Source organism: Mesoplodon mirus (assembly GCF_964341445.2).
Source record: "Mesoplodon mirus genome assembly, chromosome: 18".
NCBI classification, from domain to species: domain Eukaryota; kingdom Metazoa; phylum Chordata; class Mammalia; order Artiodactyla; family Ziphiidae; genus Mesoplodon; species Mesoplodon mirus.
In genome coordinates, this window is record NC_138994.1 from 61224708 (window position 1) to 61247904 (window position 23197).

The following is a 23197-nucleotide window of genomic DNA, read 5'->3' on the forward strand; positions in this document are numbered from 1 at the left end:
GTCTGCAGGAGGTGTCTGCGGGTGCGCGCCTCTGGCCGAGGGTGTGTGTGCCCATCCTGTGTTGGTGTGTCTGCCCGCAAGCCTGTGGCTATGTCGGGCCACGTGGAGTGTTTATGTTTGTGTAAGAGTGTGTCCTCTGCGGGACCGTCTGTAGGTGCAGCTCCGAAGAAGGGAGTTTCAGCCACTGATTAAATTTTTAAAAATTCACCAATGGTACAGAATAATTTTTTGAAACGACATCTCGAGGCGTGGGCGCCTGGGGCTGGCAGTGTCCTGCATGGTCCCTTGGGTCTGTGTTCCCCTTTCTGATGGCTCCGCATGGAGCCGTGGGCAGGGCGACACAAGTCCCCTCTCTCCCATCCCTAGACTATCGAGAACATCAAGGTGGGCCTGCATGAGAAGGAGCTCTGGAAGAAGTTTCACGAGGCGGGCACCGAGATGATCATCACCAAGGCGGGCAGGTCAGCGCTGGTTTTACTTCGGCGGGGGGATGACGGATGGGGGCAGTGGGGAGCCCCAGAGGCTCCCTTAGCAGTGCTCTTGGTCTTCAGCCCAGGGGGCGACGGGAGTCCCCTTTGCCATTCTGGCCTTAGCTCCAAGCCCGGCCACAGCGTCGGAACTGGCCTCGGAAGCCCGCAGGGGGCTACACCGTAAGGGAGAGGCGCAGGATGGAGGGAGGGGAGGGGCAGTGATATGCAAATGAAACGCAAACAGGGTCTGGTTGCTGGAGGTTCCTGCTCCAGCACTTTTGGCCCCCGGGGGGCTGCTTTGTCCTCCTCCTTTTGGGGAGCTTCTGGATTTCTCAGGATTGTATTGACTGGGGACCCGGAGATGCCCCTCAACAGATTGAGGAAAGGGGAATGGGACCATGTTTTCCTATTTCCATTACTTTTCCCGGGGCAGCTCGAACCCCAAGTCTCTCATCCCAGGGGCGCCGCTCCGCCAGTTGCCAGCACCCTCCTCGGCCAAGGCGAAGGCACCGTTGGGCCCTGTGTGTGTGTTGTTTGGGGAGTAGCCCTCGGGTGGCTGCCAGAGAGGGATGATTTATAAAGTGGAACCATCTTTAAAATGTGCTGGTGTCTGTGGGAGAGAGCCGGGAGGAGAGGGAAGGAGGAGGAACACGCAGAGCAGGGCGTGATGGAGAGACTCGCTGGGGCCGTGCGCCCCGGGTGGGGCTGGAATCGCAAGGAGAGCGGTTACCAGGCGAAGGGAGATGGCTGCAGAGGGAGAAGCTGGAAGGTTCAGGTTCAGGTTCAGAAACGTCCTCCCCCCACTCTGCCTCCTCCACAAACTCACACTGGAGTTTGGTCCCCGGGGTACCGTTGAGCTGTGAAAATGTCCCTTTATCTGACAGTGGACCCATGGTTGGGTTTTCTGAGGAATAAGATGGTGAAGCTTCAAGGGCCGAGGATGGGGAGTCAGACCTCGGGGGGGGGGTTGCTACCCGTTCCGCTCACCTACGTCCATCTGTGGAACCCTCAGGCCAGGTACCTTAGAGTCTATGCCCTTTCCTCATCTCCATCTGTAAAATAATAGGTTTTTCCTTATACAGTTGCATGTAAAGCCCTTAGCACAGCTCCTGGCACATGTAAGCACACAATAAATGCTAGCGAATACTGTTCATCATAATTAGAGAAATGTCTGGCATTTACTCAGCGTTTTTCTTCTACTTCTTAGAGAGCTCTGCTGAACTGCTTAGGGAATAATGGGTCAGAGGAAACAAAAAGCTGGCAGTTTGCTGTATGCAGAGTAGGGGTGCTGGGTCCTTCCAGTCTGCTGACTGACAGGCCTTGCAAATTTTCCTTTGTTTTGTTGGGGGAGGGGGTCTGGGCACTCGGCTGCCCTCTTGCCTAAGTCAGGAAGGTGGCAGGGCCACCCAGGGCCTCTATCGGAGAAGGAACTAGGAAGTGTCAGGACTTGAGTTTGCTGCATTTTGGGGATGGGGAAGGAGGCTGCGCTGGGGAACCTGGTGGAGGAACAGTCGTGGAGGACAGTGGGGACCAGGTGTCACAAGGCCTGCCTCTTCCTAGTTGTGTGCACTTGGGCTAGTCCCCAAGCTTCCTGTGGCTCAGAGGTGTCAGGTGAAGCGGGGTGGTGACTGTAGACCTACCTGCCGTCCTTCCTTTTTCAGTTACTGTGAGACTCAAACCAGGGACCTTAGGAGCAGTGCTTGGTAAATTGTTGAGTGGATTGTAGGTGGGAAGAGGGGATTTATGTCTTGTTACTGCTGGGATGTAGAGAAGAAGAGAAGAGAAGGATCCAGAACTTCCATTTTGGGGCAGCAGAAATAACCTTGTCTCTTGAAAATGAAGGGCCAGCCTGTTCTTTGGGCATGCGTGGCCTCTGCCATTTTAAACAAGGCATTTGTGATTCTCCTCAGTCGGGTTTCCTGCACCTGCATGGGTCCTCCTCCCTCCCTTCCCCAACACACATACGGCGAGCGCACACATGCGCGCGTGCACACACACACATTTCCAGAGGTGACGGGCTTCAGGCAGATATTTGTGCCTGATCCTAGTGACAGAAGAGGCACATCCCTGGAGGCTTAGAGACAGGCCTCAGGGAACGATGATAATAATTTTTAAATGACCATGACGATGTTGGCCAATGAGGGATTCATCGCAGTCTTTCCCTGGCAGAAAGTTATCCTTGCACCAGGTCTAGTCCTTAGGAAAGTCACTAGCCTTATCCCCTGCCTGCACGGTTCTCACAGACCCTTTTCCCTCCTGCATAGCTGCCCACTGACTTCAGGGACCACTTTCACCCCTCTGACCCCGTGTCCCCCTCTCCCCGCAGCCTCCTTCCCACGGCAGCCTTGGAATGCACTGTGCTTTGCTCGGGCTTGTGGCCCTTCAGCATCCTGTCCAATGCCTCTCCCTGTCCTCTTCTTTGTGTCTCTACCATCAACTTCCTGGGACACTTCTGTTTCTCAGCAGACGGCCTGGACATTTCTCCTGAACCTTGAATCATAGATTCCTAGACCGCTTGAGCTGGAGGAGAACCAAGAGAACATAAACCCAACCCCTGAGAAGGGAAGGCATTTGGCTCTTGCCCATAGAAACAGAGTTAGGCAGCTGCCAGGTCTACACAAGCCAAGCAATGATGCCCCTCCCCCCAGAACAAACCCCTAACTTTGAGAAATTCCCTTGATTGCTTGTTTATGGGGGCCTGCTCAAGGTGGAGTTGTTACTCTGCCCTAGAGACCCTGGCTGGTTAGGGGCATGATTGCTCTCTGGTTGGCCCGTGGAGGCACGGGGGTGGGGGGGGGCGGGGGCTGGAGCAAAGGAGCCCGAATGTTCTCAAGCCAGTATGAGTCCTTAGTCACAAGCCGCTGCCTTAAGACCTTGAAGAGCTGAAGGCCAAAGGAAAAAAGGGTCCCCTTCATTGGATAGTGATTTTGAATTCTCAAACAACTTGAGCTGGTGAATAACATGCCAGCCACAGTTCAAGCCATCAATTTCTGAATGCTCGGGGTCCCCCGATGTCAGGTATATAATGGGGCCACAGCCTCCCCTAGCCAGTCTCTGTCTCTCTCAGGCCCCTGCACCCAGAGAGTTTATGCCCTTAACTGCAGAGAACAGAGCCCTCTCTGCTTCCTCACATCCCTGCCAAGCTTGATACATGTGAGAAACTGCATTTTCTCCCAAACACAGATAAAAGTGAGCTCTACAAAATTTAAATATAAACCTCCCCAATATGAAAATTTCCTAACCGTCTGACTGCTCTATTCCTAGGTCATGGTTTTGCCACCAGATAAATCTCCACTATCAGCCTTCATAGCCTGTTGAGTTCCATGTTGCTTGTGTTAGTGACAGTGAATTTGTGTTTGAAAAATGAACTACTGATGAGAACTCCTGTTGAACCTGTATTGTTTGTTATTCTGAGGCAAGGATTTGGCCTGGCTTAATCCGGGGCTTCAAAGCCAGTTGCCCTTGCTCTGTATACAGAGCGTCAGAGCCCAGTGGCGTGGGTGATAAGAGAAGTAAGGGTTGAAGACACTGGGAAAGTGGGTTGGGGAGAGAGTGCTTTGATCTCTTTCTAAAGTATTTTCTGAAAGCAAAAGTCTATCAGAAGGAAGTGTCTTCAAAAAAATCTGAGAGAAGCGATCGGCCTTCCAAAACAGCATCCATTCCACACACCCTCTCTCCTGCCCCCCACCTCAGGGAAAATATTTCTTAAAAATGCTTTGAGTGAAGTGGAAAACTCTGTGTGTGTGTAAAGTGGAAATAAATTACATAGCTCTGTCATTGCTCTCAGAAACCACTTGCCCACAAAAGCTTTGGTCTCAGTATAGACGGCACCCCTACCTCCCACCCCCAAACTTAGCCTTAGTTGCTAGGCCCTGGCCTCTTTCCAACACACCCAGAATTCTTCTTTAAGACCCCAAGACACTAGGGATAGAAAATGGATGGGGTTTTCTGTGGACCCCTACCCTTTTCCTGCATCCCTTTCCTTTCAAACTCTGGCCTCCACGGGCCTCTGTATGTGTTTTTGTACACATATTTATGATATATACACACACATATAATTTTTTACTATCAGTTTTATTGAAGTGGAACATTTCTGCAGAAAAGTGAACAAATCTTGATTGTACAGCTCTACAGACTTTCACAAAATGAACACACTGGTGTTAGCACCACCCAGATAAAGAAACAGCACGTTAGCGGCCCCCAGAATCCCTCTTGTCTGCCCTCCCAGTCACCGCCTCTCCCCACCTCGAATCCCCTCTCCAGACTTCTCACACCTTCGATTTGGTTTTGCACCTACATTTCAGGGAAGGCACATATAGCCGCTCCTGGGGTTCCGGATCCCCCTGAGGAAGCCGGGGTTGTAGTGGATTTGGGGTTGGGGGGCTCTGCTAATTGGAGAGAATCTGGGGGGTTCCTTTGGTTCGTTCTTTCCTGCCCCCCACCCGCATGGATTTGGGGGGGGAATAGGTCAGCACCTTGAATTTGACCACCCCTTTGGCCCGGGACCGGGCGCCCCGCGGCTCTCTGAGCCCAGCTGAAACTTACTTGGCCTCTCTCTCAGTGCGTCTTTACGGGTTTGTTGCCAAAATCAAAATGCCCCAAACCCTTGCCCGGCGCCCCGCAAGGCTCCAACACGCAGAAACGTCCAAGGAAGCTTATCTTAGCAGTTCATTCTAAAACCATTTCCGAGTATGAAGTAGATAAGGCCCCACGCCCGCACCCTTTCAGAGCCTGTTTCATGATCAGAGGAGAGACCCCCCCGGCTTTCATCTCCTCCCGAGGCCGGCGGGGCAGGCGGCTTGTTTATTCCCTGGCGGAGCAGTTTCCGCGAGGGCCGGGAGCGCCCCAAATGCCTGCGGACCGGGAGTCCAAGGCGGGCGGGGAACCAGAACCGGGAGAGGGCGCCAGGGCCGCAGAGAGAAGGCGCGCAGGGCACGGGGAAGGGGTGCGGAGGGGCGCGCCGAGCAGGGGTCTGGGAGGCTTCCGGGTGTTGAGGACAGGGAGCCAGGGTTTCACGGCCACCAGCGCTGGCCAGTGGCAGGGCTGAGTGGGATACGGGCTGCGCAGTCACCATTTCCCTGCTTGGCCCTCCCTCCCTGTCCCACTGAGGTGTTCATTTCCGCCCCACCCCCACCCCCACCCCCGCCATAGGTGATGGTTTTCAGGTACATTTTCTTTTGGTCCTAAGTCACAGAAGCAATTTACAACTCACTCTATGGTTTCATCTGTTTCAATAGAGAAGACCTTTACAGGGTGGGGTGAGCCCAGAGGAAGCCACAGCTCCCAGTTCAGCTTCCTGAGGCCTGCCCGCCTGGTGAATACTCCCATGCCAGGCCTCTCGGCTCCAACCTTGGACCCTCTGGAACCAAGGGCAGATGCCCTCAGCTTGGGCAGGAGGCCTGTGAGGCTGGAACAGTGTGTGTTTCAGCTGCACACTTAGCCTTTCCCGCACACCAGGCAGGACCTTCATCCTTCTGGAGCCCGCTAGCTGAGGAAATGGTAGTGCCTAGGGCCCCCACTGGGTGTGTTCTCCATGGCCCAGAAGCAGCCACCAAACTGGACACTAACAGAGACGGAGATACCTGTCTCCATGAAGGCAGCGGTGCTCACCTGGCCAGCTCAGGCCAGCTCAGCCTGAACAGAGGACTTTTGAACTCCCCATTCAAACCACAGATCTCATCGTCCCTGCTGATTTCTGAGGGCAGTTGCCCTAGGAAGAGGGAAAGGCAGGGCAGTGGCTAGGAGACACCTTCCTTCCCGGCCCCAACTTCCTTAATACCTCCTGGAGGCTGTTATCCGTCAGGAATCTGGTCCATGGTCAGCTTCCAGGAGAGGCCAAATCACAGGCCACCAGCCCCATGCCTTGGGAGGCCGAGGACAGGCTCCTTGCCAGCCTTCTCAAAAGCACTAGTCATGTCCGCCTGGCCTCCTGAGCTGCTGGGGTGAAGTACAGCAGCGGGTAGAAGGCAAGGACAGGACCCCGTACCCCCCTCTCAGCCTAGGCTATGAAGACCGTTGAAGTGGCAGCGAGCAGTTTTCTCCCGGCCCCCTCTGTGGACGCTGGCTCGGGGGAGCCGGGGGGAGCTGTGCCTGCCCTCTGCTGTCGCCGCCTGGAGTGATTATAGGAGAAGCAGGCTGGGTGCAGGGCACTGGTACCAGGCCTACCCTAAGCCCAGCCAGGGCTGCCCCACTCTGTGGCTGTTTCTGTAGCGGTTACAAAATGGTAGCCTGCAGGGGACGGGGTTCTTGGCCTTCCCCCAGGGAGGCGGGAGCTGAGCAAACCGCTCCCTCCCTCCCCTTCAGCCTTAGGCCCACCTGGAGAGAGGCTGGCCCAGGAAGAGGGTGGTGCAGGCTCCAGCTGTGCCCCCAGGCCGGCTGGGCAGGGGGCTGGTAAGCAGGAGGCAGCGCTGGGTTCCTGGGGAGGGGGTTGGGTGGACATTGGAAAACGCTTTCAATTGACATCTGAGACAAATTCTTCCACACGGTTTATGAGTCCCTAGACTTGCTGCTAGAACTGCCCTCTTCTCTCCAGGCACACACGTGCGCACTCCACTGTGTACGCAAGCACATGTGCTCGTGCACACACATGGTCACACAGCTCCCACACCCCTGGCCCACCGCAGCACTCATGGGCCTGCCCTCCAGCGAGAGAGGGTGCACGGGCTGGGGCACCCTCCACCTCAGGGTCCTGGCCTGGGCTTGCTGTAGGGTCTGCCACCTTGTGGGGGCCTGGATCCCTCTGGAAGCCCTGCTCTGTCAAGGTAAGCTGGTTCCCTGTCGACAAAATGGGGGACTCCAATCATCTGTTTGAGGTGTTTAGGACCGCTTCTCCTGAGGGTTCCCATGCAGTCTCTCAGCTTCATGAGAGCCGGAGGACCCCCCGATGGCTTTCCCAGAGTGGACTGCTTGGGCTTCTACCAGCTCAGGGGATCTGGCTCCCAGTGGCCTCAGTGTCTTCAGTTAGGTTTGGCTTCTGCCTCTCTCTTGGGGACATCTTTGGGGGAGATCAGCTAGGAGGGGGTGGGAGCATCTGAGGAGGACTGAGGAAGTTCCCCTCTGAGGAAGTCCGGTGTCAGGGACCTGGTGACCAGGGGAGGGCACCCCGCAGGTATGGGTACATGCTGTTGTATGTTTGGTGTGCTGAGGGGTCTGAGGAAGCTCTTCTCTAGAATGTTCCCTGAGCCTCAGGGTCCTGGACAGTTTCATCATGGGCTGCAGGACCTGGAAAACTTTCTGCTTTTTTGCTGACTCTGTTTTCATAGAGGTAGGTCATACCACTGGTCTGCGGAGGAAGGAGTGCAGTGGGGGTCAGTGGTAAGAGCTGCAAGGGGACTCAATTAATCCACACAGCAACCTATGGGATTGGTAGTCCCATTTTAGAGATAAGGAAACCAAGGCATAGAGAGATCCAAGCAAGCTGCCCAAGGCATCATGGTTTGTCAGTGGTGGTTCCAGGCTGTGGACCACGGCAGGGAGGTTCTAGAATCCACGCTGTACTCCTCAGGGCTCCTAGACTGACTTGCCCCGACACCCAGTTAGTGCGCACAGGCCCAGACAAGGCATCCACAGGGATAAACACCTCTGCTAAAGACACAGAAGGCATCCAGAGACCGAGCAGCACTCCTGCTCTCCAACGAGTTGGTTTGAGGCCTGGGGGCTTCCCTAGAGACATGACCCAGAGGAGGCATCTCATTGATCATGGAAGCAGCTGACAGGGACTTCCAGGTCTTGTGCTCTGGGCCCCTGTAATGCCCCCCCACCCCCACCCCAGGACTTTCGTTGTGTATGGGTGACAGACAGGAGGGAGATTCAGGCAGCCTGGTTGGTGTCGAGACCCTCTCTCACACCCTGACCAGGGTCTCTGTGCTTTAGCTGCTCGCAGCCACAGACTGACAACTGCAGGGCCTCAGAGGACGCAGCTTGTGCAGCCCCCTCCTCGTAGAGGGGGAGGCTGACCAGAGAGGGAAGCAACTTAGCCAAGGTCACAAAGCTCTGACCAGTGCCGAGACCTCTCGCTAAAGGGGCGGCGCCTCTGAAGGCCTTCTGCGCCCTCGCCCGCTCGGTGCCACCCCTCCCGGCGCTGTGTCCACGCCCCTGCGTCATCTCTCGGCTTCCCCCAGGAGGATGTTCCCCAGCTACAAGGTAAAAGTCACAGGCATGAACCCCAAGACCAAGTACATCCTGCTGATCGACATCGTCCCTGCGGATGACCACCGCTACAAGTTCTGTGACAACAAATGGTAAGGACCCGGGACGCTCACATCACCCGCCTTCCCACTCGCACACCCATCCCCACCTGATGTTTGGCCCAGGGACTTACCAGTTAGTCCCAGTGACTGGCCAGATCCGCAGCCTTGGGCACCGGGCCTGCTGAGGCTACAGGGTCATCAAATGTCCGCACACCTGCTGCTGGTGGGGCAGGGGCTGGGGCTGAAAAGGAGACGCGGTGTTCGGGCTTTTGGTGGATTTCAAGGGTCTGTGCTCTCCCCACAGCTGTGAACGAACAGGGTGGGTGCCTGTGCTTTGGGGATGATGGATGAGCCCCAGCACCGGGCAGGTTTAGGCTCTGGCCGTGCTGTGCTCGGGGAGGGGGGCAAAGATGGAAGCCATGTTCCTTGGGGGGCTTTGGTATTCCATAGTTAGGGCCCGGTTACCTGGGCTGTGGCATCTCTCTCCTGTTCCTCCACCCATTTGCTCTTTGGCCGCAGAGCCTTCCCTCTTATGCTGTGTCCCCCATCCAGAGAGAGCAGTCAGGTTGAAGGGTGAAACCAAGCTGGGACCGGGTGAAAAACCGCTGGGCTGCTTTTCCTGAGGCCATCCCGTTAGTCCCCTATCTGCCCCCAGAGCCCAGGACAGCGCCCAGGGAGACAGAGAGATGAATGAATCCACAGTCTGGGACGTGGGCTCAGCGGTGGATGAGTAATAGGGCTGCAGAGCCTGGACCCAGGAGGCCAGATTCGGTGGTCAGGTCCTGCCAAAGGCTTGTCTCTGTTCTGTCTCTGGGCTGGAATAACACTCAGAGCAGCTTCTGGCTCAGGGGACGGCTACCAGTTCGTTTCTTATGTTTGTTTTGGGGGCAAGCAATTTGAAAATTGTCAACATCCTCTGAGAAGCTACCTCCAAACTTATAACATTTAAAAATTGTAAATATAACACATACATGGACGTGCCTAAATCTCCCCACAACATACTTGTGATGAGCCCCATTCCTTCAAGTAAATCATCACGTCTCTGTAATCTCTCTTTCTCTTTCTTATTGCAGTGAAATACAGGAGGTTCAGAAAGGCTCTCCCTCCCCAGCACTTTCCCCTGTCCCTCCCTCTTACCCCCAAAGCCCTAAATTGACAGTCTGATAGGACCATCGGTGATTTGTTTCTCAGGTCTCTGGGGATTTGCTCTCAGAGGGGACAGGGAATCTGGGCTCCCCCAGGCTGCAGGGCAATCAACTGCTCTGGCTTCTCCGTGCTCTGTTGGCAGGATGGTGGCAGGGAAGGCTGAGCCGGCCATGCCCGGAAGGCTCTACGTTCACCCGGATTCTCCTGCCACTGGGGCCCACTGGATGCGGCAGCTGGTCTCCTTCCAGAAGCTGAAGCTGACAAACAACCACCTGGACCCCTTCGGCCATGTAAGCATGGGACTGCCCGGCCTTGAGGGCGAGTCCTGGGGTAGTGTTGGGGATGGGCCGGTCCGGGAGAATCCATTCTCGGGATCCAGCTCCAGGCCGGTTTGTGGAAGGAGCACAGGGTCTGAGGCCCACAGCAGAACATCCTTCCCCTAGCACTTACTGGCTGGGTAACTTTGGGCAAGTTTCTTAGCCTTTCTGAGCCTTAGTTTCCTTGTCTGGAACATGGAGATGACCATGTGAGAATTAAATGAGAGATTACGCATGAGGCACTTTGTGCCTGAGAGGCTCCAAATAAATGGCAACTATGACAATAACGACGATGACAGACCGAATCTCAGCTTCAGTTTCCCCAAATCTGGCCTTGCTGGAGCCTAAGACAAGTAAACCTTCTTGAGAAAGAGTCACTGATGAGCTCTGAAGCCTGTCTCTGGCGTGTACCATCTGCCTGGCCCGGCAGCCACCTGCCCTGGAAGGGAAGGCCTCGCTCTGGCTCCTGTGTCAGCGCCTTCCTGGCCTTGCCCGGGACCTGGCTGTCACAAGAGAGATTCTGGAGCCCCAGGGATCCTGCTGCTGATGCCCCATCCAGGCTGCTGAAGCAAATTCTTTCCCCCGTCTGTCCCTGGCAGGCCCACAAAAGCTTTTTATGTGGAAATTTTTAGCTCAAGTGTGTGGCAAACAGAAGCCTAGGGACCTGGTATCATCTGCCAGGGAGCAGGCCTCGCCCCTCTAGGCTACCCATGGTTACCCTGGAAACGCAAGGTGGGGTGTGGCGGAGCGGGTGCAGTCGAGGCTCCTAGATGCAGTCGCCCCGGCTGTACCCATAACACTCGTACCGTCCATGTGGATGGTGGTGGGGGAAGCAGGGGTGAGCGCTGTGCAGGCATGTGCCTCTTTCATGCCTCAGTTCTATTTCTGGGGAGCTGTGTGCAAATCAGAACTCTGTGAATCATAGTTCCTTATGGAAAATGTCAGTGATGCTTCATTTCTGATTGATTGGTGTGTAACTGGCAAGCAGCTCTCAGTTCTCATTTTCTCAGAGTCTGTTCAGTTCTCTCCTGGGTCACTGGTGATCTATAAACCAGCAGTTAGGAGAATGCTTCATTAACATAATAAACTCCTGACTCCTCTGTTTTGCGAGCAGCATGAGATTTCCCGTGCAGGGCAGGCAGATGCCGTTGGGTGTGTGACAGAGACATGCAGGTGTGCATGGTGACGTGTACTCATGTAGCCCCAGTCTCTCCCGGGGGGCAGAGACAAGCCACCATCCAACAGGAAGGGTCAGCCAAGCCCCCACCTCTCAGAGCACAGGGTCTTTTAACCAAGGGCCAGAGGGGCCTCCCATCCTGGCCAAGACTTTGCTCCCGGTCAGCTCCTACCTGGCCTCCTCTGCTTGGCCAGGCTGTGGGATCAACCTCAAAAGGTTAGCGAGGGCCTCGATGGTGGGAGGTGGGAAGCCACATCTCTGCCCACAATTGCACACACACGCAGACCCCATTGGACAGACCACTGGGGTGGACACAGAGCTTGGTGGAAGCTGGATCTTTGGGTGAGTGACCAGAAGTACCCAGGGAATCGAAGCTCTGGAGAATTTTGGATGCACAGCTTGCTATCATGGTTCCCAGCTGCAGGGATGCCTCTGAGGACTCTTCCACCTCCCTGGGCCCCTGCAGAATGGGGCAGGGGAGAGAGTCAGGTGGTTGAAAAGCTGGGATTTTTAGGAATCAGGAGACCTGGCCTTCATAGGCCAGCAGTAGGTTTCCCAGCCTGCCTTGCCTCTGTGGTGGCTCTGCTGGAGTCCATAAGAGGTTTGCAGTAACCTTGCATGTAGTCTTGAGTCTGGGCCAGTGGGGCTGCTTGTTGGGCTCGTGACGTTGGAGGTGCCCCTGGCCACACTCGCCATGCCTTCCTGGGGCTCTCCTCTCCCCGGCAGGAGGGACACTCCCCGTACTAACTCAGCTTCCTCCCTGGAGGCTTCGGGTACAGAGCATCTTCCTTCTCCCCATCCCTGAATTTACCCAGCATGTGCAGTCTGTTGGTTACAACACCCCTTGTGGTGTGGCAGGGCTCAGGGAGATGAGGTGCTTGTCTCAGGAGCTGGGAGTAAAGGAGCGGAGCGTGGACCCCTGCCTTCGGATGCCTAGTCCCACGCTCCTTTGGCTTCTCCAACTGTCTTTCCGTACCCAGGGCTTGAGCTGTCAGATCTTCAGCAATTTGGAGCATCCCTGGAGAGGGAGCAGCCTTTGACCATGCAGGCAAGGGCTGTGGAGGATGAGCTAACTTCCTCGACATATCAAGGCAAAGTGGCCCATGTGAACCTTGGCTTTCTGCTCCTTGGTCTGTGCCACCTGGACTGGCGAGCTCTCACAGTCACCCTTCTTGATGCAGGAGCCTGGGAAAGAGCCATCTTCTACTGGGAACTTGCCCCAGACAAGTTCTTCTGCACAGCTCACCTCCACACTTGCAATTTTCCCTAAAAGCTTCCAGACCTCAGGGAACTTTCTCCAGCCAAATGGACTGTGGACTTTCCCCTTGGGTCTCACAGTATCTCAGAGATTTTAGCAGCTGTCTCCCATTTGCAGACTTCCCCCAGGAGAAGGGCCCAGAGTCCAGGAGCCCCTCAGGCCACAGGGCCACATGTTCTGAAAAGACAGGATTGGCTTCTGACTAGAAAACTCCTGTGGGTTTTTGCTGTGAGTCCAGGAAAGCCCTCTGTTCTTGAGGGGTAGGGTTCAGGGTGTGACACCTGGATTCTGGGTGTAAGCCTAGGGGCAGAGGACGGGCAGGCAGCAGGGGCAGAAAGGATCAGGGGGCTGGGGCCGGGCTGGGCGGCTCCAGTTCAGCTCCACTGCTGTGGCTCCACTGGCTACAGAGGGTGCCTGCCATCCTCCCCTCCTACTCGCCAACCCCTCCCACCCCTAGCAGGGTCCTCTGCCAGGTGACCACGTGATGGGAAGAGAGGCTGCTTCGGGAAATTGAAGAGGGCCTCACTGGGGTGGGGCCTGCGTCCTGCAGCGGGACGTGGAGGTGGCTGGCACGTGGATCTTACTTTTCTCCTGACCTGGAGGCAGGGAGGGGATGGCTGCAGTGAGGGTGTGTGTGTGTGTGTGTGTGTGTGTGTGTGTGTGTGTGTGTGTGTGTGTGTGTGTGTGTGTGTGTGTGTGTGAGTGTGAGAAGGGGAATGGCCGTCTTCACCAACTCTTGTGTCTCAGGACTCCCAGATTGCCAAGGTAGAAGGTTAGCTTTTTTTTTTTTTTTTTTTTTTTTTTTTTTTTTTGCTGTACGCAGGCCTCTCACTGCTGTGGCCTCTCCCGTTGCAGAGCACAGGCTCAGCCGCCATGGCTCACGGGCCCAGCCGCTCCACGGCATGTGGGATCTTCCCGGACCCGGGCACGAACCCGCGTCCCCTGCATCGGCAGGTGGACCCCCAACCACTGTGCCACCAGGGAAGCCTGAAGATTAGCTTTTGATTTCAGGCATAGTAGGTCTCACTGTTCCAGAGGCAAAATTAGCCCCGGACTGGGGACGTGGGCTCCCAGGCCACAAAATGGCACATGCACCATCCCCTCAGTGTGCTTCCTTCTCCAGCCACAGGCCTCTTAGCCTAGTTCGTTACTGCTGAGCCTTGGAATCCAAGCTCAAATGCCACGTCTTCAGGGAGACAGTTCAGGGTCCCCATTATATGCTCACAGAGCACCATGCACCTTTCTGTCCAAGTACTTACCACAGTTATAATTTTATACTTATTTGTCAAATTTGTTTTTGAATAGGAAATACATTCACATGGTTTTAAAATCAATCAATGAATAAATAAAACACATCTGCAATGAGGCATTTCCCTCCCCTGGTTCCCCATCCATCTAGTTTTTTTCCAGCTCTGGCCACAGGCAACCATTGTTACTAATTTCTTCTCAGTGTTTCTTTTTGCATATGCAGGCAGAATACAGAGTCTCAAATCCCTTCTTTTCCACACAAAAGGTAACATACTATAAACACCTTGCACCTTGCTTTGTAAACTTAGTGTATCGTGGAGATCATTCCAGTCACGTAGAGCTGCCGCATTCCTTTTTTTACAGCTGTATAGAATTTCATCATGTGATTGTTCCATTAATTATGTAGCCAGTCCTTATTGAAGGAATAAGATGTTTTCCTATATTTGCTCTTTTGATTAAGCTTGTACATATGTCGTTTTATACCTATGGCAAGTATTCTTTCTGATAAAGTGCCTGTTCAAGGGGTGCTTGGATTTGCAATTTTCAATTCTGCCCTCCACTGGAGTCCCCGTGATGTGTATTCCCACCATCACTGTCGCCTCACGAACATGGTGGGAGAGAAAGGTTTGGATCTTTGCCAGTTTGATGGGTGAAATATAGATGTCAGTTTTAGTTTCAATTTATATTTCCTTTATTATGAGTGAGATTAATCTTTTTTATATGTATCTCCTCTTGGGTCCTTATCCTTTGCTCATTTTTCTCTTAGATTTTTTTTTCAGTCACCTATCCATTCTAGGAGCTTTTATAAATTAGGAAGATTTCGCTCCTAATCTGGGATGTCGAATTGCTTATATGTTTTCCCTGTTTGTCACTTGTCTTTTGCTTTGGCCTATAGTGGTATTCCTACACAGAAGTTTTTGGTTGAATGTGTTGGTCTTTTCTCTGTGGGTTCTGGATTTTGAGTAATTGAAAGCCCCTCTCCACTCTTTACTTATGAAGGAGTTTTCTTGTGTTTTCTTCTAGTATTTTATGCAATTATTATTACGCTTAAACCATTGATCCTTTTGGAATTTATTCTGGCATTCTATATGAGGTGTGAATCCAACTTTTTTTTTTTTTCTAAAGAGCTATCCAGTGGTTCCCAACACCCCTTCTGAATCTGTGTCTGTTCGTGTGCCAGTGTCTTAACTTCATAATACGTTTTAGTGTCTGGCAGGCTTGGTCCCCCTGCATTGCTCTTTTTTTTCAGAGTTTTATTGGCTGGTCTTGTCTATTTTTTTTATATGAGCTTCAGAATCAGCTTGTAGTGTTGAGAAAGAAACTTGCTTGTATTTTTATTAGAATCACTTTAAATTATAAATTTACTTAGGGAGGATTGATAGGGATGCCTTTCTCTTTGTTGAAGTCTGATTTTTGTCCTTCAAAGGTGTATCCAAGTTTTCTTCCCGAGGTCCTACACATTTGCTGCAAGCTATTTCATCTTGTTTGTTACTATTATCAATGCAGTCTTTGGTCCACTACTTTTTCTCACCACTGTTTTTTGCTTGATTTTTGGATTTCTGTGTGACTTCCCCACTGGATGGTAAACCGTGAGGTTTTTCATCACCATTGTGTCCTGGTGCCTGGCAGTGTGAGTGGTGGTGAGCAGTGAGTGAGTGAACCTGCTGACGGGGAGATGATTTAGACAGAGAAGGCACTTCCTCCGCTGGGGGCTGATGTCCCTCCAAAGCATATGGCAGCCAGCGGGGACCCAGAACTATTGGTCTCCCTCTTTTCCTCCCATGTTTGCTGAGCCCTGACAATGCGCCACGCCTTGCCGGGCGCTCTGGGACACAGACCACCCGTCCAGCTCCCGACTGGGCCTCACCCTCCCCAGCCACACGGGTGCAGGTGCAGGTATGAGCTAAGGCTCGGAGGGTAGTGCTGATGCAGACTCTGCTTCCCATCGCTGTCTGAGGTTGGGCAGATGCCTTCCCCCGCTTGAGCCTCAGTTCCTTGCCTGTTAAAATGGGGCTAATAATAATACCTCCTTTACAGGGATGTTGTAAAGATCAGTCGTGTGATGTGTGTAGAATACTCATCACAGGGCCTGGCCCAGAGGCTGTGTTCAGTCAACGCTGGCTGTCATTGCTGTGACTGGGAGAGAAGGTGGGAAGGCTGCTGCCCTGGGCGTGAGGCCACAGGCCTGCCTGGCCCGGGCCTCTCGAGTCGGCTGACGGGTTGTCCGACTCGGTTCTAGTTTGGAGATTCTTCGGGCCAATCTTTGGGTCCCTCCGGTCTTAGTTTTGTTGTGTTTTTTTCTTTTTTCTCTAAGTTGCAGATCCTATCTCTTTCCTAAACCTCTTTGCGGGGCTGGAGAGGGTAAGAAGGATGATGAAGGTCATCTTAGAAAGTAAAAATGTGACACAGGAGGAAAGTTGGTTCTAATACATGACAGACGGACATGAGCCCCACTTGTTGTGTGGCTAGCATCCAGATACGCTGTGCTCTAGGATGGGCGACAGGGCCTGGTGAATCCTCATCCCCTGCAGCGTTGGGTTGAAACCTTATCCTTAATTCCCGAGCTTGTTGTTGAGAGCACTGTGTGCTGACTCAAGGGCCATCTGGAATCTTCCCCGGATTCAATCTCCAGCAAGCTGTGTGTCCTTGGGCAAGTCACGTTCCCACGACTCGCCTCCTGTTCCTCGTCTTTACAATCAGGAGGTGAACTAGAATGATCTCGAAGGTCTGTCCGTCCCTCCATGCCCTGATGTGCTGTGATTCCAGCACAGATAAATCTGGGCCTCATTAGCCAAGCACGCTATGGCGATCTCTTGAGGAGATGGATGTTTGGCGCTATCACAATTGTGAAAATAGAACAGGCCTCTGACTTGTAGCCAGAACATAATGAATCCCATTTCTGTAGAACAGTGATGACGACGGCACCAGCCGTGTAGTGGGGTTTTTTGACGTGGCTGGCCCATCTGACCCAACATCCTCTGCAAGAAATATAGATGTGAGATTCTGGCTAAACAGTTTAATGCGGCGCCTGAGGAACTTCCGAGTAAAGCCGGGCGCGAGTCACTGAGGTAGCTTCCCATTCTCCCAGGCCGTCGGGACCGACGCTGTACTTTGTGTCTGCATTGGTTCAATGGGTGGGACTTTCTTCCACACACCTGTCCAAGTTCCAGACTGTCAGAGGCGGGAGGGGCGTTTGGGACCACTTAGTCGAAGGCCTCACCTTACAGATGGGGGACCCCGATGACTGGAGGGGAAGAGCTTGCTCAGGACTTGCAGCTGGTGGGCAGAGATCCATAGAAGCTTCTGGGCCTCTCTTGGCCTCTCTGTGGCTGGGATTGGACTCCCCAGTGGCCCCTACCTGCCCTTGCAAGTCTGGCAGTTGCTCTCTTCCCAGATTTCCCTGCCAGCCTGTCTGGTTCCCTCTCCTAGAAGGTGTGTTTGGCAGTCTCTCCACCCTTGTCATCCAGGACCTCGTCTGATAGGCTAAGGATTCGACCTTTATCCCAGGGGGCAAGAGGGAGCCATCCAAGGTGGCATCATGAAGTTAAGATATTTACTGAGCCCTAAATGCTGGCAGGAGTTTGGGGGGCAGTGGACAAGGGAGGCAAGAGGAAGAAATACAAAGGGCCCTGCTCTCAAGCAATGTACAGTCTTCCAGGAGGAGTCAGAAGGTTCTAAGCAAGGGAGTGGCCTGATCTGATGTGTAGCAGGTGAAATGGAGAGGAAGTAGATGGAGGCAGGGAGGGGCGGCGGGGCCTGAGCCAGGGCTGCGCAGGGGGGATGGAGGAGCCTTTGTTTTACAGGCGGAGTCACAGGCCATGGTCACTGATTGGACCTGGAGGTGGGTGACAGTGAGGGGGAGGGGACTGATGATGCCCAGGGCTCTGGCCGGACTGTCGCAGCCTGTGACTGCCCAGGTGGCAGAGGAAGAGGGTGGGTGCTGCTGTTTGTCCCAAGGTGTCCTTAAGGGACGGCACAGCCTCACCGCGTGGTGACGGCAACATCTGCTTTGGGTTCTGTCCGCCCGCTGTCTGTGTTCTCCCCTTGGGCGCCCCCCACCCCCTGCCAGGAGAGCTGGACTGATGCAGGGTTAGCCCTGCATGTCAGGGGGCTGGAGCGTGTGAGTGATCATGGAAGGATTGTCTGTGCACATGTTTGATCACTATTTTTGACCTGAAAAGTGCCTTAGAGGTTATCCTGTCTCTAGTGAGCAAAGAAAGACAAGGGAGGAGGGGACACAGAGTTTGTGGCCACGGCCCAGGTCCTTCTCCTCCCATATCCTGGTCTCGAACTTACTGTTTTGAAGTAAAGGAGCCTGGAGGTACAAAAGGAATAAAAGATATGGCCCTTTCTCTTGAGGAGTTAGAATTCAATTGAAGGGCCAAGAAGAAATGGGAAGCCACTAGGAAGCAGCACAACAGCCAAGGAGACAATGCATGGAAAGGAAGTTTCAGAATTGGGAGTTCGGAGCAGGCCTCAGTAGTGTGGGAAGGCTTCCTGGAAGAGTTGGGCCTTGAGATGAAAGGCCTAGAGGTGAGGGAGAATATGGGAAAGGAAGGTCAAGGCAGCAGAGGGAACTGCCTGTGCGAAGGTGCAGAGGCTGGAATCTGGCATCTAGGCTACCTCCCGGGTAGTCAGGCGCTGGGTCTTCTGGGCACTGGGGTCCTTTGTGGGCTCCTGCAGCGTGGGTACAGTGCAGGGTGACAGAGGAACCTAAAGGGTCTGGGAGGTGTTTCCCAACCCCCAGCCCCTCTCCCGAGGGGCCCCTTCCCAGGCTCCTGGAACACGAAGTCCGTTGAGGCCTCCCCGGGCAGGACTTGTACCCTTCAGTCCCACGCTGAGGTTTGCTTGGCAGGCTCCCAGCTGGGCAGTGGGTCCCCAGCTGCAGGATGGGATTTGGGATTTGGGGAGCTCTGTACTTGCCCCAAGAGGGTCCAGAGGTTTGTCACCGAGGGCCGAGTAAGGAGTGGCCCGTGCAGAAGAGCTAGTTTCTGCTGGACGGAGCTGCCCAGCCAAACCGAGGAGCCCGGGGAAAGTCAGAGCCTACAGCCCGGCTCCTGGGCTGCCCACGCCCTTGGCTGAGCCTCTCCCTGGGCTGCCTCTGTCCCCAGGGTGTGAGGAGAGCAGAACCTCGCCAGACGAAGGCTTCAGCCCAGGCTTGCCACGGAAGGGCCTGGCTCGGGCCCCTTGCTTGGCACTCTGGTCACTCAGGGGTTAAATCTTTCACCAAGCCTCAGCCCCAGGCCTGGCCCTTGGGAACCTGGAAAGGTAGGAGCCAGCAGAGACAGCCCAAGGGAGGGGCACTCCCTGCGGAGAGAAAGGAGCTCAGAGGGGGACCAGCCTCACCCAGCCAGGACAGGAGCCAAAGGGTTAACAAAAGCAGCGGTGCTGATAAAATGCCCCAAATGCCTGGTCCTACCTCTAGTGGGAAGGACGTCTGGTAAATGTCAACGATAAAAAATACATTTTAATGGCACATGATGCTGCGCTACCGTGGGGCACAGCCAAATGGAGTGGGTTTGGGGCCGCAACTACCGTGTGTTTCTCCCAGGGCTCTGGGCCAAGTCTCCTGGGCTCTTCGACTTTTGCCCCAGGCATCCTCAAGGGCTGGGGGTGCCTGGGGCCTCTGGGCTTCCTCCTACCTTGGTACCTTGAACTCTAGTCCCTGATGGCACTCCCCTCCTGGCTGTGAGCTGCCTGGGACAGGTCTGAAGGCAGAGTGCCTCTGGGTGTCCCCAGTGTCCCCTCAGCAGGCCTCCGTGAATGAAGGAAGGAGTGCCCCGAGGGAACAGGTCGGAGTGCACCATTTTCCTCAGCGTCCCCCCTCCCCCATCTTGCAAACCCTGGGCTGTGAAGCTGCTTTTGTTGCTGACAAATGTGAGAGGAGGGGCTGAGCGCCCACCGCTGACAACTCTCCAAAAGGCAGGTCCCAGATAAGTGGGGAGGGGTGAGCAGGGGAAGACAGTGGGATAGGACAGGGGGAAGCCCGGGGAAGAGTCAGCCTGCCGGGCTGCAAGCTGAGGCTCAGAGAAGTCAAGGGACTGGCCTGAGGTCACACAGTGCGTCAGTGGCACCTGGACTTTCGCCTACAGCTCAGAATTCCACCAACTACACTGTGCTGAGTTCATTGGGGCTTTCAAATGTCCCCATTTCCACACTGAAGGGTCTGTAACATCCGGGAGGTCCTGGGACCAGGAGTTGGTGCTGGAGCAGAGAGTCCAAGTGGGGCCCAGGGGCCTGGTTCTTCAACCTTCAAGGGAGGTTTGGACCTTTCTGGGCTCAGCCCCTGTGGTCAGGCCCTGGAGCCCGGGTTTTTAGGACAAGGAAAGCCAGCCCCAGGCCAGCTGAATGAGACTGAAGACAAGAGGGTGGGGACCCGGAGCTCAGAAGAGACCCTTCTCTTCCAGATCATCCTCAACTCCATGCACAAGTACCAGCCGCGGCTGCACATCGTGAAGGCTGACGAGAACAATGCTTTTGGCTCCAAAAACACAGCCTTCTGCACCCACCTGTTCCCAGAAACGTCCTTCATCTCTGTGACCTCCTACCAGAATCACAAGGTACAGCCCCAGCACAGAGGCAGGAAGTGGAGCCCCGGTGCAGCAGGGCTGAGGCAGGCAGGGCAGGCGCCTCAGGGACCTGCTAAGCCCTGCAGAGCAGTGAGAAGTGGAGCGATGTGCAGGAAAGGAGACCAGATTCCTGAACCCCCCGGCGCAAAGTAACCGTGGTCTATGCTGGGGATGGACGGAGCGGGCACCTGTAAAGTCCGGGAGCGTGGAGCTTGCCCTGGGGCTCAGTGCTGGGCCCTTTCGTTCTACAGTCTTCTCCTCCCGGGTGGGATTCTGCACCTGCAGAGAGAAGGGGATGGCACAGGGAGAGGAGCCCTGGGCACTGCCAGCTGTGTGGGAGCAGGTGATTGAGCCATCTGGAGGCCCTTCCCAGGCAGCGGTCACAGGGTGCTGGCATGTCCTGGCATGTCCTTGCCCACCTTCCGCTCCAGCCCGACCATCCCAAACTGCCCCCCGATCCCCGCCCGGGCCACTCTCCCCTGCCCCCCTGCCTTTGCCCACGCCCCCCTTCTCAGAAGGCTTCCACACCTGCACAGTGGGACTGGCCAGAGCAGGGAAGGATCTTAGGCAGAAGAGTGACGGAGTCAGGTTTGCATTTAGAAGAGCCACGCAGAACCTGCTGTGGCAGTGGCACTGGAGGGGGAGGACGTGGACGGGAAGCTGCTACGGGCCCCCGGGAGAGGATGATGAGGCGCTGAATCGAGGTAGCACAGCGGGCGGGCGAGCGGGAGACAGAACCGGAGGTTCTGCCGCAAGTGGAAGGGATAGGAGCCGCGACGTGTAGGGCAGGGCCAAGGAGGCCTCAGCAAGACGCAACTTCCCCAGACACTGCCGGGGGTTCTGAATGTGCCTGGGGCCGGGGAGGAGGGCCAGAGGCCAGCCCAGTCCTCCCCCCACCAGTGACTCTACCGTGTATCCTGTCCTGACAGATCACACAGCTGAAAATTGAGAACAACCCTTTTGCCAAGGGGTTCCGGGGCAGTGATGACAGTGACCTGCGTGTGGCCCGGCTGCAGAGGTGGGGCTGCTCCGGCCTGGGGGTGGGGCGGGTGGACCGGGTTCAGGCACAGGGACTCCGTAACCCTCAAGGTATCTCCACTCCCTTCCCGTCTCCCGCTGACTGTCCTCCCCTCGCCTCCAGCAAAGAGTATCCCGTGATCTCCAAAAGCATCATGAGGCAGAGGCTTGTCTCCACCCAGCTGTCATCCAAGCCTGACCTCAGCCCCCTGCCTGGGGCTCACCAGGCGCTCCAACACTACCAGTCTGAGAACGGGGCTCACATGCAGTTCGCTGCGGCTGAGCCCCAGGACCTTCCCCTCGGCACCTTCCCAGCCCAGAGGGACTCCAGCCTCTTCTATCACTGCCTGAAAAGACGAGGTACCTCTCTCCTGGTCTAGAAGCCCTGGAGGGTCGGGGGGTGACACTCTCCTCACAAACACTCCCCACTGCACATGTGAACACGCATGGGTGCACACACACACACACACACACACACCCCTGGTCATTGTGAGGCCTGGGAGAGCGAGCCTGAAGCGTTGGGGACCGTGGCCAGGCTCAGTGCAGGGATATGCTTCTTGCTTTTCACGCAGCCCTCAGAACCCTCACAGGCAGCTTGCGGCCTTGGTGTCCCCAGACACCGGTACCCCTCCCTAGCCCCAGGTGCTGCTTTGAGCGGGGTGGGCAGAGGACACGAGTCAGCCAGGCTCTGTCTCTAGGTGTGGGAGGCGGTGGAAGCATCACAATCCCGAGGTTTCCATTTAGGGAGGCGACCTCCATCCTAACACGGGGAGTCCCTAGCACAGGCTCCCCACCTCATCACACCAGACCTGCAAAGGCTTCTTGAAAGTGGCAGGGAGCTGCTGTGGATGCAGATTGGGGGCCAGGAAGACAGGCAACAGACTTGGCCGTGCTGGCTTCTTTGTGAGGAAGAGGAGCCCTGAGCCGAGAACCAGATGTGCTCTGGTACCAGGTCTCGATTTTTCCCTCTATAAAATATGAATGATCAGTGTTATTACACCAGAGGTCCTCACAGGGCCACTGAATTGTCTTGGGAATGAGTTTGGGGACTTTTGCTTGCAATCCAGAATGTTCTCTCAGCCCAGCTCCTAGGGACCAGCCAGGCAGGCCCCTGAGTACCCACCACACCAGGTCCAGTAGAACTAGTGACCTAGAGCAGGGGCTGGTAAACTGTGGCCTTTGGACCAAATCTGGCCTGCTGTCTGTTTTTGTTCAGCCTGTAAGTCATACAAAATGGTTTTTACATTTTAAATACTTGAAAAAAGTCAAGACTGTTTCATGATACATGAACATTATATGAAATTCAAAGTTTGGTATCCATAAATAAAGTCTTATTGGAACACAGCCAAACACATTTATTTACCTACTGTCTGTGGCCTCTTTCCTGTTGAGAATCCCTAGAGAAAACAGAAGGAGGGAGACCAAGACAAGCGACCGGACAAGTGTTCTTAAATACGTTGAGTGGGCTGCCGCCCAAGTCCTCAGGCCTGGGTCATCCCTGCATCCCAGGGGAGCCCATGCTCATCCAGAGGGTCAAGCCCTCATGCTTGAGGATGTTGAAAGACACACATCCATGGTTTGGAGCAGTTCATGTCATCTTTCCTGAGACAGTATTAGCTTAGCCTTAAAAGTACACGTCACCTTTTACTTATTAACAGCTCCATTTCTTAATTGTGTAAACGCTGTTATGTTGGGATCGGTGTAATTACAATCTGATGGGACTTCTTTGAACATATGTAGGGTTTACTTCCTCCTCTAAAAGCAATAGGAGCGTGCCTGTGAGTAGCTTTGTCTTGCTAAAGCCTT

General features: G+C 54.7%; 1 protein-coding gene across 3 annotated transcripts in view; it reads left to right on the forward strand.

Annotated features, from left to right (window-relative positions):
- TBX4 (T-box transcription factor 4) overlaps positions 1-23197 on the forward strand; it is a 31116-nt gene that overhangs the window by 5351 nt on the left and 2568 nt on the right. For all 3 annotated transcript variants that reach the window (XM_082604648.1, XM_082604647.1, XM_082604649.1), the window contains exons 3-8: positions 367-461; positions 8591-8710; positions 9948-10095; positions 20213-20365; positions 21304-21392; positions 21516-21751. In XM_082604648.1, the coding sequence (XP_082460774.1) occupies positions 367-461; positions 8591-8710; positions 9948-10095; positions 20213-20365; positions 21304-21392; positions 21516-21751 (841 nt within the window). The remainder of the gene's footprint in view (positions 1-366; positions 462-8590; positions 8711-9947; positions 10096-20212; positions 20366-21303; positions 21393-21515; positions 21752-23197) is intronic.